This window comes from Chiloscyllium plagiosum, unplaced genomic scaffold (genome assembly GCF_037043375.1).
Source record: "Chiloscyllium plagiosum isolate Xiang-an unplaced genomic scaffold, Cpla_swu_hap1 HiC_scaffold_25, whole genome shotgun sequence".
NCBI lineage: Eukaryota > Metazoa > Chordata > Chondrichthyes > Orectolobiformes > Hemiscylliidae > Chiloscyllium > Chiloscyllium plagiosum.
Window position 1 is genome coordinate 60,485,447 of NW_028270163.1, and position 17,932 is coordinate 60,503,378.

General features: G+C 55.8%; 1 protein-coding gene across 3 annotated transcripts in view; it reads left to right on the forward strand.

The window, feature by feature from the left end:
* radil2a (Ras association and DIL domains 2a) overlaps window positions 1–17,932 on the forward strand; it is a 121,033-nt gene that overhangs the window by 12,315 nt on the left and 90,786 nt on the right. For 2 of the 3 annotated variants that reach the window (XM_088000781.1, XM_088000783.1), the window contains exons 2-4: window positions 1,827–2,141; window positions 15,578–15,813; window positions 16,316–16,638. In XM_088000781.1, the coding sequence (XP_087856907.1) occupies window positions 1,827–2,141; window positions 15,578–15,813; window positions 16,316–16,638 (874 nt within the window). Of the gene's footprint in view, window positions 1–654; window positions 895–1,826; window positions 2,142–15,577; window positions 15,814–16,315; window positions 16,639–17,932 lie in introns of all 3 variants that reach the window. The other variant, XM_088000782.1, reaches the window with a different exon arrangement.

Sequence of the window (17,932 nt, forward strand, 5' to 3'; positions counted from 1 at the left end):
AAGTTGGGAGGTTGGGGGGTGGTGGGGATGTAGTTTGCACTATTGGCTGCACCAGCTGGAAATACATCAATGAACATCTTAACCAGTCTGGCCTCATCTCCTCCTCCTACTGTTCATTCGCTCATTCAGTCGATCTTATTGCAAGTTCTGACAGGTTACATCAAGTGAGCCCCCAGTTAAATAACAGTCACTTCCTCATAATCTCATTGGAGCCCTGTCTCTTAGTAAGGAGCCAATGCTGTCCCTCTCGTCTCCACTCAGGAATCGGTTACAAGCAGAACCTGGGAGAAAGCACCGGCTGCCCTTGGATGCACTCAGGCAGAGGTTGAAGTGTCTGACAATGTGGTTTTAAATTGACCATTTCTTTCTGTGCCTCACCACCACTGTATCTGTCTCCCATTTTGTCTCAGTCCCTGTCTCGTGTCTCAGCCTCAGCACTGTATTACTGTGTTGGAACAATGTTCGAGTGACTAATGCTGCAGCAAGTGGTGAACTGACCGATGACGGAGATTTGAACAGATACTGAGTTCCAGGATGGTAACAGGGAGGAATTCTGATGTAATGAATTGCGAGTGTGGTGTGAGATTAGATGACCCTGTCATTTACAGTGCGTTAAGAAAATGAATGTTTTGTTATTTTTTATATAAACTTCAGAGAGGATGACTGATCTATCTCTCAAGCCCTGACGTCTTCTGTAAAATACAAAGTGGGAATCAGACATTACAAGATAGTGGGTTATGTTGAACACAGTATTCCATTCAGATTGGCTTTCCTGTGTCAGGCACAGAGTGTTTGGGCTGGAGCCGAGGGCACCAGTCGGTCGAACTCTGCATCGCCAGTCATGCTGGTTGGAACTGAGAGGACAAGTTGGCCTGTGCTTCAGCACCTCAGTGGGTAAATACCCTTCTTGTTCTCTCCCTGTCACCCTGTCTCCCTCTCCCATTTGTGTGTAAAATGTGTGTAACTGATCACCATGCTTATGATAAAGCTGTTACATCAATGCAAGTTCAGGGTGAATGAATGTACACTGAATGAATTTACCTGTTTGTGATTATATGCTGAAGAGAAGCTCAGTATGAGCTCAGAGTGTGTTGGTCACACACTAGGTTTACCCAGAAGGTTAGCAAGGTGTCAGAAAGCACAAGGTGAGAGCTGGCAACACTGTTGAAGACTCTGCCTAAATACAGCCTGGGTATAACCGGAGGGATACAGAGTGGTTTAGTTACAAGCTTTTCGGATGGACACATCTGTTTCTAAAGCTCCAGATGTGAAGGAGGTACAGGGGAGAGTTTTGTGTGATCGAAATGAGTGGTGTAAGTAAAGTGACGCTGACAGTGAAAGGCAGTGAAATCAGATCTGAGAATGATCCATCATTCCAGTAACTGAGTGTGTGAACTGATATTTACATTAAACAGAGCCAACAGTTCAAATGGTGACTGGCAGCTCCAGCAAACCAACTCTTCCAGCATATTGTTTGTACCAAGACAGATTGGAGATAGAAATGAGCAGGGAGTGGCTATTCGTTGTATATGAATTGAAGGGGTGATAATAACCGATAGTGAGCTGCAATGGTCTCACAGTTCCAGGCACCAGCACATGCAGCATTCCCCACAGGAACCACTGCACAGAGAGCCGAAAGGAAGCCTGGACTCTCGGAGCTCTCCAAACCAACGTGACACTTCAGTCAGTGCCCCAGGTGAGGATTGGTGAACAAGCATCGTTCCTGTCTGGGATCCGTCTGTGCCATAGGACAGAGTATTGCAGCAAATGCTTCGTCAGGATCAGAGAAATGCCTGTGATAACAGGGTTTTCTTCTTCATTTCTAGGTCCAGTTCGTCAGATACCACATTTAAATCGAGTGAAAGTTTTGGTGTGAGGCAGCCAGCTCGGAACAAGATCAAGCGACACAACCGAGGCCTGGCCACGGTGTTCAGGGGCCGAAGCTTCAAGGACGAGAAGTCGGGGCTTGAAGATGGAGCTGACCCAGCCACCGATGACCCGACTGAGCTCTCCACCCAGGTCACAGCCCCTGGCATACTCAAGATCTTTGGGGATGAGATCTGTGCAGGTGCCAACTACAAGAGTGTGCTGGCAACGCCTTGTTCCAGTGCACAGGAGCTGCTCAAGGAGGCTCTGGAAAGGTTGGTACATGTTGATCCTCTCAATACTCACCTTAGTGTTTCAGCAAAACCCAGAGGGTAGAGAATCAGCCTGAGCAGGAGAGCAGTGAATGAACAGAAAGTTTCATTCCTAATCCCTCCCCCTCCCCCATTGACTTGCAAGTCTTTTGCTTCTGTAGTGCTTTTCAAACACAAGATGTGACTGAACCATCGAGCTGCTTTTGCAGTGTAGTCATGGATGAAACGTAGGAAACATGGCAGCTGATTATGCACAGCAAGATCCACAGTTAACAACATGGTAGTGACTGGTTTTTGTGTTTCTTTGAGCAATGTTGGTCCAGGCACAAACGTTGACTCCAGAACAGCAGGTTAGAACCACAGACAATCCTCCAGAGCTCTCTCAAACACAAGTGCAAAGCTCTGGTCTTTGCTGTTTTAATCCTTTAGCGGGACCTTGCACTGACGTCACTGTCCTCACTGCGGCTGCACTGTTTCAGTGCAGTTACCGTGAACTGGAGAAGGAGAGATACAGCTTCTGAGTGTTACACTCCTTCTGGATTCAACATTGAGTTCATACTGTGTCCAACCAGAATCTCTGCCCCATTTTGATTTTCATGTCTCTGGTTTCAGACAGCAGCTGTTCCCCCACCTACCATTCCCACGTGCTTGAGGGGTAACATTTGTTTCTTTACTTGTCCCATTCCCAGTCTCTTTGGCTCTGGCCCAGGTTCTCTTTTATCATTGAATCCCTCCCTTCCTCCAGCCAGTCACAGAGCTTCCCATTGCTTTATTTGGCAGGTCCCTTGATTTTTTCCTCCTTCAAACTAGTTACATTATACACTTTTTCTAGTCCTATTCAAAATTCACAACAGAAATGTTATCTTTCTACCTCCTTTAATAGATGCACCAGGCCTGCGGAGATAGATAGGTAGAAACGTACAGCACAGAACAGGCCTTCTGGCCAGGATGTTGTGCCGAACATGAATCCTAATGTAAAATAAAACAAAGTAACCTATGCACCCCTCAACTCACTGCTGTCCATGTGCATGTCCAGCAGTCACTTAAATGTCCCTAGGTGTCCTGTTTCAGTGCCTGTTACTGCCTCCACATTCTGTGACCCACCCAGTACCCTCTCTCTGCACCCCCTCTCTCAGGCAGCACTCTCTCTCTCTGCACCCTCTGTCTCAGGCAGCACCCTCTCTCTCTGCACCCCCTCTCTCAGGCAACACTCTCTCTCTGCACACCCTCTCTCAGGCACCTCCGTATCTCTGCACCCCCTCTCTCAGGCCGCACCCTCTCTCTGCACCCCCTCTCTCAGGCAGCACTCTCTCTCTCTGGCAGCACTCTCTCTCTCTGCACCCCTTCTCTCAGGCAACACTCTCTCTCTGTGCACTCCCTCTCTCAGGCACCTCCGTCTCTCTGCACGCCCTCTCTCAGGCAGCACTTTCTCTGCACCCCCTCTCTCAGGCAACTCTCTCTCTCTCTGCACCCCCTCTCTCAGGCAGCACCATCTCTCTGCACCCTCTCTCAGGCACCTCCGTTTCTCTGCACCCTCTCTCTCAGGCAGCACTCTCTCTCTCTGCAACCCCTCTCTCAGGCAGCACTCTCTGCACACCCTCTCTCAGGCATCTCCGTCTCTCTGCACCCCCTCTCTCAGGCAGCACTCTCTCTCTGCACCCTCTCTCTCAGCACCCCCTCTCTCAGGCAGCACTCTCTCTCTCTGCACCCTCTCTCTCAGGCAGCACCCTCTCTCTCTCCACCCCCTCTCTCAGGCAGCACCCTCTCTCTCTCCACCCCCTCTCTCAGGCAGCACTCCCTCTGTCAGGCAGCACACCCTCTCTGCACCCCTTCTCTCAGGCAGCACTCTCTCTCTGCACACCCTCTCTCAGGCACCTCCGTTTCTCTGCACCCTCTCTCCCAGGCAGCACTCTCTCTCTCTGCACCCCCTCTCTCAGGCAGCACTCTCTCTCTCTGCACTCCCTCTCTCAGGCAGCACCATCTCTCTGCACCCCTCTCTCAGGAAGCACCCTCTCTCTGCACCCCCTCTCTCAGGTACCTCTGTCTCTCTGCCCCTCCTCTCTCAGGCAGCACCCTCCCTCTGCACGCCCTCTCTCAGGCAACACTCTCTCTCTGCATCCCCTCTCTCAGGTACCTCTGTCTCTCTGCACCCCCTCACTGAGGCAGCACTCTGTCTCTGCACTCCCTCTCTCCGGCAGCACCATCTCTCTGCACCCCCTCTCTCGGGCAGCACTCTCTCTCTGCACCCCCTCTCTCAGGCAGCACCTTCTCTCTCTGCACCCCCTCTCTCAGGCAGCACTCTCTATCTCTGCACCCCCTCTCTCAGGCAGCAGTCTCTATCTCTGCCCCCCCCTCTCTCAGGCACCTCCGTCTCTCTGCACCTCCTCTCACGGGCAGCACCCTCTCTTTCTTCACCTACTTTCTCAGGCAGCACTCAGTCTCTGCACCCCCTCTCTCAGGCAGCACTCTCTCTCTGCAACCCCTCTCTCTGGCAGCACTCTCTCTCTGCACTCCCTCTCTCCGGCAGCACCCTGTCTTGGCACGCCTTCTCTCAGGCAGCACCGTATCTCTGCACCCCTTCTCTCAGGCACCTCTGTCTCTCTGCACCCCCTCTCTCAGGCAGCACTCTCTCTCTGCAACCCCTCTCTCTGGCAGCACTCTCTCTCTGCACTCCCTCTCTCCGGCAGCACCCTGTCTTGGCACGCCTTCTCTCAGGCAGCACCGTATCTCTGCACCCCTTCTCTCAGGCAGCACTCTGTCTCTGCACCCCTTCTCTCAGGCAGCACCGTATCTCTGCACCCCCTCTCTCAAGCATCCCCTCTCTCTCTGCAACCCCTCTCTCAGGCAGCACTCTCTATCTCTGCTCCCCCTCTCTCAGGCACCTCCGTCTCTCTGCACCCCCTCTCTCACGCACCTCCATCTATCTGCAACCCCTCTCTCTGGCAGCACTCTCTCTCTCTGCACCCACTCTCTCAGGCACCTCCGTCTCTCTGCACCCACTCTCTCTAGGGCGCTTCCGTCTCTCTGCACCCCCTCTCTCAGGCAGCACCCTCTCTCTGCACCCCCTCTCTCAGGCAGGACTCTCTCTGCACCCCCTCTCTAAGGCAGCACTCTCTCTCTCTGCACCCCCTCTCTCAGGCAGGACTCTCTCTCTGCACCCCCTCTCTCAGGCAGCATTCTGTCTCTGCACCTTCTCTGTCAGGCAGCACCCTCTCTCTCTCTGCACCCCCTCTCTCAGGCAGCACTCTCTATCTCTGCACCCCCTCTCTCAGGCAGCAGTCTCTATCTCTGCCCCCCCCTCTCTCAGGCACCTCCGTCTCTCTGCACCTCCTCTCACGGGCAGCACCCTCTCTTTCTTCACCTACTTTCTCAGGCAGCACTCTGTCTCTGCACCCCCTCTCTCAGGCAGCACTCTCTCTCTGCAACCCCTCTCTCTGGCAGCACTCTCTCTCTGCACTCCCTCTCTCCGGCAGCACCCTGTCTTGGCACGCCTTCTCTCAGGCAGCACCGTATCTCTGCACCCCTTCTCTCAGGCACCTCTGTCTCTCTGCACCCCCTCTCTCAGGCAGCACTCTCTCTCTGCAACCCCTCTCTCTGGCAGCACTCTCTCTCTGCACTCCCTCTCTCCGGCAGCACCCTGTCTTGGCACGCCTTCTCTCAGGCAGCACCGTATCTCTGCACCCCTTCTCTCAGGCAGCACTCTGTCTCTGCACCCCTTCTCTCAGGCAGCACCGTATCTCTGCACCCCCTCTCTCAAGCATCCCCTCTCTCTCTGCAACCCCTCTCTCAGGCAGCACTCTCTATCTCTGCTCCCCCTCTCTCAGGCACCTCCGTCTCTCTGCACCCCCTCTCTCACGCACCTCCATCTATCTGCAACCCCTCTCTCTGGCAGCACTCTCTCTCTCTGCACCCACTCTCTCAGGCACCTCCGTCTCTCTGCACCCACTCTCTCTAGGGCGCTTCCGTCTCTCTGCACCCCCTCTCTCAGGCAGCACCCTCTCTCTGCACCCCCTCTCTCAGGCAGGACTCTCTCTGCACCCCCTCTCTAAGGCAGCACTCTCTCTCTCTGCACCCCCTCTCTCAGGCAGGACTCTCTCTCTGCACCCCCTCTCTCAGGCAGCATTCTGTCTCTGCACCTTCTCTGTCAGGCAGCACCCTCTCTCTCTCTGTACCCCCTCTCTCAGGTAGCACTCTCTCTCTCTGCACCCCCTCTCTCAGGCAGCACCCAACCTCTGCATTCCTTCTCTCAGGCAACACCCTCTCTCTGCACCTCCTCTCTCAGGCAACACTCTCTCTCTCTGCACCCCCTCTCTGAGGCAGCACTCTGTCTCTGCACCCACTCTGTCAGGCAGCACCCTCTCTCTGCACCTCCTCTCTCAGGCAGCACTCTCTTTCTCTGCACCCCCTTTCTCAGGCAGCACCATTTCTCTGCACCCCCTCTCTCAGGCAGCACCATCTCTCTGCAACCCCTCTCTCAGGCAGCACCATATCTCTGCACCCCCTCTCTCAGGCAGCACCCTCTCTCTGCAACCCCTTCTCTCAGGCAGCACCCTCCCTCTGCACGCCCTCTCTCAGGCAACACTCTCTCTCTGCATCCCCTCTCTCAGGCAGCACCCTCTCTCTGCACCTCCTCTCTCAGGCAGCAGCCTCTGTTTGCATCCCCTCTCTCAGGCAGCACCCTCTCTCTCTGCACGCACTCAGGCACCTCAGTCTCTCTGCTCCCCCTCTCTCAGGCAGCACCATCTCTCTGCTCCCCCTCTCTCAGGCAGCACCTTCTCTCTGCACCCCCTCTGACAGGCACCTCCGTTTCTCTGCACCCCCTCTCTCAGGCAGCACTCTCTCTCTGCAACCCCTCTCTCAGGCAGCACCTTCTCTCTCTGCACCCCCTCTCTTAGGCAGCACTCTCTATCTCTGCACGCCCTCTCTCAGGCAGCACTCTCTATCTCTGCACGCCCTCTCTCAGGCAGCACACTCTCTCTCTGCACTCCCTCTCTCAGGCAGCACCATCTCTCTGCACCCCTCTCTCAGGCAGCACCATCTCTCTGCACCCCTCTCTCAGGCACCTCCGTCTCTGTGCACCCCCTCACTGAGGCAGCACTCTCTCTCTGCACTCCCTCTCTCCGGCAGCACTCTCTCTCTCTGCACCCCCTCTCTCAGGCAGCACTCTCTCTCTGCACCCCCTCTCTCAGGCAGCACCCTGTCTCTGCAACCCCTTCTCTCAGGCAGCACCCTCCCTCTGCACGCCCTCTTTCAGGCAGCACTCTCTCTCTGCATCCCCTCTCTCAGGCAGCACTCTCTATCTCTGCCCCCCCCTCTCTCAGGCACCTCCGTCTCTCTGCACCTCCTCTCACGGGCAGCACCCTCTCTTTCTTCACCCACTCTCTCAGGCAGCACTCTGTCTCTGCACCTCCTCTCTCAGGCACCTCTGTCTCTCTGCACCCCCTCTCTCAGGCAGCAATCTCTCTCTGCAACCCCTCTCTCTGGCAGCACTCTCTCTCTGCACTCCCTCTCTCCGGCAGCACCCTGTCTTGGCACGCCTTCTCTCAGGCAGCACCGTATCTCTGCACCCCTTCTCTCAGGCAGCACCGTATCTCTGCACCCCTTCTCTCAGGCAGCACCGTATCTCTGCACCCCCTCTCTCAGGCATCCCCTCTCTCTCTGCAACCCCTCTCTCAGGCAGCACTCTCTATCTCTGCCCCCCCTCTCTCAGGCACCTCCATCTATCTGCAACCCCTCTCTCTGGCAGCACTCTCTTTCTCTGCACCCACTCTCTCAGGCAGCACCCTCTCTCTGCACCTCCTCTCTCAGGCAGCACCCTCACTCTGCACCCCTCTCTCAGGCACCTCCGTCTCTCTGCACCCTCTCTCTAGGGCGCTTCCGTCTCTCTGCACCCCCTCTCTCAGGCAGCACCCTCTCTCTGCACCCCCTCTCTCAGGCAGGACTCTCTCTGCACCCCCTCTCTAAGGCAGCACTCTCTCTCTCTGCACCCCCTCTCTCAGGCAGCACCCACTCTCTGCACCTCCTCTCTCAGGCAACATTCTCTCTCTCTGCACCCCCTCTCTCATGCAGCACTCTGTCTCTGCACCCACTCTGTCAGGCAGCACCCTCTCTCTGCACCTCCTCTCTCAGGCAGCACCCTCCCTCTGCACCTCCTCTCTCAGGCAGCACTCTGTCTCTGCACCCCCTCTCTCAGCCAGCACTCTCTTTCTCTGCACCCCCTTTCTCAGGCAGCACCATCTCTCTGCACCCCCTCTCTCAGGCAGCACCCTCTCTCTGCACCTCCTCTCTCAGGCAGCAGCCTCTGTCTGCACCCCCTCTCTCAGGCAGCACCCTCTGTCTCTGCACCCACTCAGGCACCTCAGTCTCTCTGCTCCCCCTCTCTCAGGCAGCACCATCTCTCTGCTCCCCCTCTCTCAGGCAGCACCTTCTCTCTGCACCCCCTCTGACAGGCACCTCCGTTTCTCTGCACCCCCTCTCTCAGGCAGCACTCTCTCTCTGCAACCCCTCTCTCAGGCAGCACCTTCTCTCTCTGCACCCCCTCTCTTAGGCAGCACTCTCTATCTCTGCCCCCCCTCTCTCAGTCACCTCCGTCTCTCTGCACCCACTCTCTCAGGCAGCACTCTGTCTCTGCACCCCCTCTCTCAGGCAGCACTCTCTCTCTGCAACCCCTCTCTCTGGCAGCACTCTCTCTCTGCACCCCCTCTCTCAGGCAGCACCCTGTCTTGGCACGCCTTCTCTCAGGCAGCACTCTCTCTCTGCACCCCCACTCTGAGGCAGCACTCTGTCTCTGCACCCCCTCTCTCAGGCAGCACTCTCTCTCTCTGCACCCCCTCTCTCAGGCAGGACTCTCTCTCTGCACCCCCTCTCTCAGGCAGGGCTCTCTCTCTCTGCACCCACTCTGTCAGGCAGCACCGTCTCTCTGCACCTCCTCTCTCAGGCAGCACCCTCTCTCTCTGCACCCGCTCTCTCAGGCAGCACCCTCTCTCTGCACCCCCTCTCTCTCTGCACCCACTCAGGCACCTCAGTCTCTCTGCTCCCCCTCTCTCAGGCAGCACCATTTCTCTGCTCCCCCTTTCTCAGGCAGCACCCTCTCTCTGCACCCCCTCTTTCAGGCAGCACTGTGTCTCTGCACCCCCTCTCTCAGGCAGCACTCTGTCTCTGCACCCCTTCTCTTAGGCAGCACCCTCTCTCTGCACCCCCTCTCTCAGGCAGCACCCTCTCTCTCAGGCAGCACTCTCTCAGGCAGCACTCTCTCAGGCAGCACTCTCTCTCTGCACCCGCTCTCTCAGGCTGCATTCTCTCTCTCTGCACCCCGTCTCTCAGGCAGCACCCTGTCTCTGCACCCCTTCTCTCAGGTAGCACTCTCTCTCTCAGGCAGCACCCTCTCTCTGCACCCTCTCTCTCAGGCAGCATCATCTTTGCACCCTCTCTAAGGCACCTCCGTTTCTCTGCACCCTCTCTCCCAGGCAGCACTCTCTCTGCACCCCCTCTCTCAGGCTGCACTCTCTCGCTGCACCCCCACTCTCCTGCAGCACCCTCTCGCTGCACCCCCACTCTCCGGCAGCACCCTCTCTCTGCACCCCATCTCTGAGGCAGCACACTCTCTCTGCACTCCCTCTCTCCGGCAGTACTCTCTCTCTGCACCCCCTCTCTGAGGCAGCACTCTTTCTCTGCATTCCCTCTCTCAGGCAGCACCCTGTCTCTGCACCCCTTCTCTCAGGCAGCACCGTATCTCTGCACCCCCTCTCTCAGGCAGCACCCTGCCTCTGCATCCCCTCTCCCAGGCAGCACCATTTCTCTGCACCCCCTCTCTCAGGCACCTCCGTCTCTCTGCACCCCCTCTCTCAGGCAGCACTCTCTCTCTGCACCCCCTCTCTCTGGCAGGACTCTCTCTGCACCCCCTCTCTCAGGCAGCACTCTCTCTCTCTGCACCCTCTCTCTCAGGCAGCACTCTCTCTCTGCACCCCCTCTCTCTGGCAGGACTCTCACTGCACCCCCTCTCTCAGCCAGCACTCTCTTTCTCTGCACCCCCTTTCTCAGGCAGCACCATCTCTCTGCACCCCCTCTCTCAGGCAGCACCATCTCTCTGCACCCTCTCTCTCAGGCAGCACCATCTCTCTGCACCCCCTCTCTCAGGCAGCACCCTCTCTCTGCACCTCCTCTCTCAGGCAGCAGCCTCTGTCTGCACCCCCTCTCTCAGGCAGCACCCTCTGTCTCTGCACCCACTCAGGCACCTCAGTCTCTCTGCTCCCCCTCTCTCAGGCAGCACCATCTCTCTGCTCCCCCTCTCTCAGGCAGCACCTTCTCTCTGCACCCCCTCTGACAGGCACCTCCGTTTCTCTGCACCCCCTCTCTCAGGCAGCACTCTCTCTCTGCAACCCCTCTCTCAGGCAGCACCTTCTCTCTCTGCACCCCCTCTCTTAGGCAGCACTCTCTATCTCTGCCCCCCCTCTCTCAGTCACCTCCGTCTCTCTGCACCCACTCTCTCAGGCAGCACTCTGTCTCTGCATCCCCTCTCTCAGGCAGCACTCTCTCTCTGCAACCCCTCTCTCTGGCAGCACTCTCTCTCTGCACCCCCTCTCTCAGGCAGCACCCTGTCTTGGCACGCCTTCTCTCAGGCAGCACCGTATCTCTGCACCCCTTCTCTCAGGCAGCACCCTCTCTCTGCACCCCCTCTCTCTGGCAGGACTCTATCTGCACCCCCTCTCTCAGGCAGCACTCTCTCTCTCTGCACCCCCTCTCTCAGGCAGGACTCTCTCTCTGCACCCCCTCTCTCAGGCAGCACTCTGTCTCTGCACCCTCTCTGTCAGGCAGCACTCTCTCTCTCTGCACCCCCTCTCTCAGGCAGCACCCTCTCTCTGCATTCCTTCTCTCAGGCAACACTCTCTCTCTCTGCACCCCCACTCTGAGGCAGCACTCTGTCTCTGCACCCCCTCTCTCAGGCAGCACTCTCTCTCTCTGCACCCCCTCTCTCAGGCAGGACTCTCTCTCTCTGCACCCACTCTGTCAGGCAGCACCGTCTCTCTGCACCTCCTCTCTCAGGCAGCACCCTCTCTCTCTGCACCCGCTCTCTCAGGCAGCACCCTCTCTCTGCACCCCCTCTCTCTCTGCACCCACTCAGGCACCTCAGTCTCTCTGCTCCCCCTCTCTCAGGCAGCACCATTTCTCTGCTCCCCCTTTCTCAGGCAGCACCCTCTCTCTGCACCCCCTCTTTCAGGCAGCACTGTGTCTCTGCACCCCCTCTCTCAGGCAGCACTCTGTCTCTGCACCCCTTCTCTTAGGCAGCACCCTCTCTCTGCACCCCCTCTCTCAGGCAGCACCCTCTCTCTCAGGCAGCACTCTCTCAGGCAGCACTCTCTCAGGCAGCACTCTCTCTCTGCACCCGCTCTCTCAGGCTGCATTCTCTCTCTCTGCACCCCGTCTCTCAGGCAGCACCCTGTCTCTGCACCCCTTCTCTCAGGTAGCACTCTCTCTCTCAGGCAGCACCCTCTCTCTGCACCCTCTCTCTCAGGCAGCATCATCTTTGCACCCTCTCTAAGGCACCTCCGTTTCTCTGCACCCTCTCTCCCAGGCAGCACTCTCTCTGCACCCCCTCTCTCAGGCTGCACTCTCTCAGGCTGCACCCCCACTCTCCTGCAGCACCCTCTCGCTGCACCCCCACTCTCCGGCAGCACCCTCTCTCTGCACCCCATCTCTGAGGCAGCACACTCTCTCTGCACTCCCTCTCTCCGGCAGTACTCTCTCTCTGCACCCCCTCTCTGAGGCAGCACTCTTTCTCTGCATTCCCTCTCTCAGGCAGCACCCTGTCTCTGCACCCCTTCTCTCAGGCAGCACCGTATCTCTGCACCCCCTCTCTCAGGCAGCACCCTGCCTCTGCATCCCCTCTCCCAGGCAGCACCATTTCTCTGCACCCCCTCTCTCAGGCAGCACCATCTCTCTGCACCCCCTCTCTCTGGCAGGACTCTCTCTGCACCTCCTCTCTCAGGCAGCACTCTCTCTCTCTGCACCCCCTCTCTGAGGCAGCACTCTGTCTCTGCACCCACTCTGTCAGGCAGCACCCTCTCTCTGCACCTCCTCTCTCAGCCAGCACTCTGTCTCTGCACCCCCTCTCTCAGGCAGCACCATCTCTCTGCACCCCCTCTCTCAGGCAGCACCTTCTCTCTGCACCTCCTCAATCAGGCAGCACCATCTCTCTGCACCTCCTCTCTCAGACTGCACCCTCTCTCTCTACACCCACTCAGGCACCTCAGTCTCTCTGCTCCCCCTCTCTCAGGCAGCACCATCTCTCTGCACCCTCTCTCTCAGGCAGCACCCTCTCTCTCTCTGCAACCCCTCTCTCAGGCAGCACTCTCTCTCAAGCAGCACCCTCTCTCTGCACCTCCTCTCTCAGCAGCACCCTCTCTCTGCACCCCTTCTCTCAGGCAGCACCCTCTCTCTGCTCCCCCTTTCTCAGGCAGCGCCCTCTCTCTGCACCCCTTCTCTCAGGCAGCACCCTCTCTCTGCATCCCCTCTCTCAGGCAGCACCATCTCTCTGCACCCCCTCTCTCAGGCAGCACCATCTCTCTGCACCCTCTCTCTCAGGCAGCACCCTCTCTCTCTCTGCAACCCCTCTCTCAGGCAGCACTCTCTCTCAAGCAGCACCCTCTCTCTGCACCCCTTCTCTCAGGCAGCACCCTCTCTCTGCACTCCCTCTCTCAGCAGCACCCTCTCTCTGCACCCCCTCTCTCAGGCCGCACCCTCTCTCTCTGGCAGCACTCTCTCTCTCTGCACCCGCTCTCTCAGGCAGCACTCTCTCTCTCTGCACCCGCGCTCTCAGGCTGCATTCTCTCTTTCTGCACCCTGTCTCTCAGGCAGCACCCTCTCTCTGCTCCCCTTCTCTCAGGTAGCACTCTCTCTCTCTGCCCCTCCTCTCTCAGGCAGCACCCTCTCTCTGCACCCCCTCTCTGGGGCAGCACCCTCTCTCTGCACCCCCTCTCTGGGGCAGCACCCTTTCTCTGCACCCCCTCTCTCAGGCGGCACCCTCTCTCTCTGCACCCTCTGTCTCAGGCAGCACTCTCTCTCTCTGCCCCTCCTCTCTCAGGCAGCACACTCTCTCTCTGCACCCCTTCTCTCAGGCAGCACCCTCTCTCTGCACCCTCTGTCTCAGGCAGCACCCTCTCTGCACCCCCTCTCTGAGGCAGCACCCTCTCTCTGCACCCCCTCTCTCAGGCGGCACCCTCTCTCTGCACCCTCTGTCTCAGGCAGCACTCTCTCTCTCTGCACCCCCTCTCTCAGGCGGCACCCTCTCTCTGCACCCCCTCTCTCAGGCAGCACCCTCTCTCTGCACCCTCTGTCTCAGGCAGCACCCTCTCTCTCTGCACCCCCTCTCTCTGCACCCCCTCTCTCAGGCAGCACTCTCTCTCTCTGCACCCCTCTCAGGCAGCACACTCTCTCTCTGCACCCCCTCTTTCAGGCAGCACTCTCTCTCTCTCTGCACCCTTCTCTCAGGCAGCACGCTCTCTCTCTGCACCCCCTCTCTCAGGCAGCACACTCTCTCTCTGCACCCCTCTCAGGCAGCACTCTCTCTGCACCCCTCTCAGGCAGCACTCTCTCTCTCTGCACCCCCCTCTTAGGCAGCACCCTCCCTCCACCTTCTGTGTCTCAGGCAGCAGTATCATTGACAGTACTAACAAGCAACAATTGCTCAGCAATAACCTGCTCAGTGACGCCCCGTTTAGGTTCCCCCTGGGCCACTCAGCTCCTGATCTCATTACAGCCTTGGTTCAAACATGGACAAAAGAGCTGCATTGCAGAAGGGTGGGGAAAGGGACAGACCTTGACACCAAGGCTGCATTCGACCGAGTGTGGCATCAAGGAGCCCTAGCAAGACTGCAATCAGTCGGGTCCTGATGAAGGGCCTGAAACTGAAACTTCGATTCTCCTGTTTCTCTGATGCTGCCTGACCTGCTGTGCTTTTCCAGCACCACATTCTTGACTGGTACTAATGGGTATCAGGGGGCGAACTCTCCAGTGGTTGGAGTCACACCTGACACATAGGAAGCTAGTTGTGGTTGTTGGAGGTCAGTCATCTCACCTCCAGGACATCTCTGCAAGAGTTCCTCAGGATAGTGTCCTAGGCTCAACCATCTTCAACCTTCTCTCCATCATAAGGTCAGAAGTGGGGATGTTCACTGATCATTGCACAATGTTCAGCACCATTCACAACTCCTCAGATACTGAAGCAGTCCATGTTCAAATGTAACAAGATCTGGACAACATCCAGGTTTGGGCTGACAATTGGCAAGTAACATTCACACCACACAAATGCCAGGCTATGACATCTCCAAGAAGAGACAATTTAATCACTGCCCCATGACATTTAACGGTGTTACCATAACTGAATCTACCACTATCAACATTCTCGGGGTTACCAGTGACCAGAAACTCAACTGGACTCACTACATAAACACAATGGCTACAAGAGCAGGTCAAAGGCCACCTCCTGACTCCCCAGAGTCTGTCCACCATCTCCAAGGCACAAGTCAGGAGTGGGATGGAATACTCCCCACTTGCCTGGATGGGAGCAGCTCCAACAACACTCAAGAAGGTTGCCACCATCCAGAACACTGTAGCCCACTTGATTGGCACCACATCCACAAACATCCCCTGCTGACGCTCAGTAGCAACAGTGTGCACTATTGAAGGTGCCCTGCAGCAATTCACCAAAGGTCCTCAGACAGCACTTTCCAAACCCACAACCACTTCCACATTGTATAAGGGCAGCAGATACAAGGCAACACCATCACCTGCAAGTTTCCCTCCAAGCCACTCACTCCACGACTTCAAAATATATCACCGTTCCTGCAGCATTGCTAAGTAAACATCTTGGAATTCCCCCTCCAACGGCATCGTGGGTCTACCTATAGCATATGGACTGTAGCAGTTCAAGAAGGAACCTCTCAAGGGCAACTAGGGATGGGCAATAAATGCAGGTCCAGCAGCAATGCCCTCACCCTACAAGTGAATAAAGACCAATACTGACCAGGTGCTGGCCCTCATTGCCCCAGTATGTTTTCTGAATCTGAGCATCCAAACATTTTCTGGATCTGAAATAGGCTCATTTAGTGGTAACAGTACAGAATATATCCAAAACCTAGGAATGTGAGATAAATGGAATCAAAAACATTGCAAACTTCCTGTCAAAACCCGACCTGGATTATGATAGTAAATTGGAGGGTGCTGAAACAGTACCCAGATTGCCTGTCAAAAAAATTAAACTCAGTCCCCAAGAGGTCCTGCTGAGGACAGAGTTGTTTCAGAGATACACCATTAGAACTGTGTAGAGGGAGCTTTCCTCTGTATCTAACCCCATGTTGTACCTGTCTGGGTGTGTTTGATGGGGGACAGCGTCGAATGATCATTTTAATTGGTCAGATGGCTTATGTTTGATATTTATCCAGATATTCCCTGGACAAGAACTCCAGCAGTGATTATGTCCTTTGTGATGTGATTGGACGGTCGGATGAGGAGCACAATTGGCGGACTGAGTGTTTTCGGGTTGTGAGTGACAGTGAGAAGCCCCTTATTCTTCAGTCACTCTGGAAACCAAAGGAGGGATTTGCTCGGAGGTTTGAAATGCGCAGGAAGGTTGACGTGGAAGAAATTGCAGCAAAAGAGAAAGACACAGTGACAGCAGGTAACAAGCAGCTGAAAGAAGGGCCAGGTGGGGAGAGTGTGAGTGACAGAGAGAGATAGGGAGTGTGATAGAAAGAGAGAGTATGGGAGAGAAAGAGAGTGAGTGAGTGATAGAGAGAGTGAGTGTGAGAGTGACGAAGAGAGAGAGTGACAGAGAGAAAGTGAGTGAGTGATGAGAGTGAGTGTGAGGAACACAGAGAGACAGCATGTGAGCGAGAGAGAGATGGGAAGAGTGATGGAGAGAGGGCATATCCTGTGTCATTGAAAAATAAACCCCTCGCGCTGTGATGCATTCCCCTGCGCTGCGTCACGATGTGATATGTTCCCCCACGGTGTGTCATGCTGTGCTATGTTCCTCCGTGATGCGTCACACTATGATACGTTCCCCCGGGATGTGTCACGCTGTGATATGTCCCTCTGTGATGCGTCACGCTGTGGTACATTCCCCCGCGGTGTTTCACGCTATGATACCTCTGAGTTTCCACCTGTTGTTGCCCTGGCAGGTATTAATGCCCAGGCTCGCCGACTCCAAATGAGCCGAGCCCGGGCCTCGTCGGCTCTGACAGATGAGGAGATTGAAAGCAGCTTTGCCCTTTGGCGAAGTGCCAGTGAGGTGAATCTATCAGGGAAGAGCAGGGAATCAAGACGGAGAAACAGGAATCCTTGGATGGAAGCTACAGAGACTGAGGTGGACACGGAACAGCTGTGTCTCAATCTCGAGAAGGAAGAGACTGAAAGCAGTGACGACACCTCCACCCAATATTCCATCCACCCACCGTTTGAGTTCCCCTACTTTCTCCTGCTGCAGGGCTACAGTTCCAGGAAGGTAAGAACACATTGACCCACACCAACTAATCATTTTATTTGAAGGGTTTCTGCCTCCAATGCCAATCATCTATTCACAAGAGAAGACAGGCAAGAAATACAAGAAATGAGTTATTCCGTGTATCCCTCAATCCCACTTCCTACTGCTGTAGGAATTCCATGTTTCTCTCTCCAGAAGTCCATCCTGTTTTTCCTCTGGTTCCTGGTCTATTCCTTTCTCGTCATTCCTCAGGAATGAAATATTCCCTGTGGCATCCCTTCTTGCTCCTCGATGTTGATGTTTCTCTAGGATTTGTGATCAGGATAAATGTTACAGATCCATTCTGAGGGACATTTTCCCTCAGGATGCTAAAAGCTGTGATAACAAACTAGCCTCCTAGAGTGAAAATGACTGCAGTCTGATTATTCCTGATACAGAGAGCAACACCTCCATTAACAAAACCCTGCTGTTCTTATCACAACTTCAGGATGTCCCACTGCCAAAAGCCAGCAGCAAACCTTTGAAATGTAATGGAGGAACTGCAGTAGCTAATTTGAGCACAGCTGAATCCCACAGGCACTACCAGGATAATGTGCAATTTGTTTTGTGATGTTAATTGATGAGTGAGTGAATATGAATACTGCTGCTCTCCCTCAGATTGCTTTTCTCCATTAGTTGGAATGGTTAGTAACCAGAGGGCAGAGATTTAACATAGGATCGGAGAAACACTGGAGAGCTGATGGGACGTTTACTCACCCAGAGGATGGTGGGCATCTGGAACTATGTGCTTGAAACAGAAACTGCATAATATTTAAGCAGCATTTAGCCAACAATTTGTAATGCTATACCATCCAATGTGATGGGCCAAGAACTCAAAGATGGGGCTAGAGTACCCTCAGCATTGAACCTCTGACACTGTGGCACTCCCTCAGCCCTGACCCTCCGACAGTGCGGCACTCCCTCAGCATTGAGCCTCTGACACTGTGGCACTCCCTCAGCCCTGACCCTCCGACAGTGCGGCACTCCCTCAGCACTGACCCTCTGACAGTGCCCACTCCCTCAGCACTGACCCTCTGACAGTGCGGCACTCCCTCAGCACTGACCCTCTGACAGTGCGGCACTCCCTCAGCACTGACCCTCCGACAGTGCGGCACTCCCTCAGCACTGACCCTCTGACAGTGCGGCACACCCTTAGCACTGACCCTCCGACAGTGCGGCACACCCTCAGCACTGACCCTCCGACAGTGCGGCACTCCCTCAGCACTGACCCTCCGACAGTGCGGCACTCCCTCAGCACTGACCCTCCGACAATGCG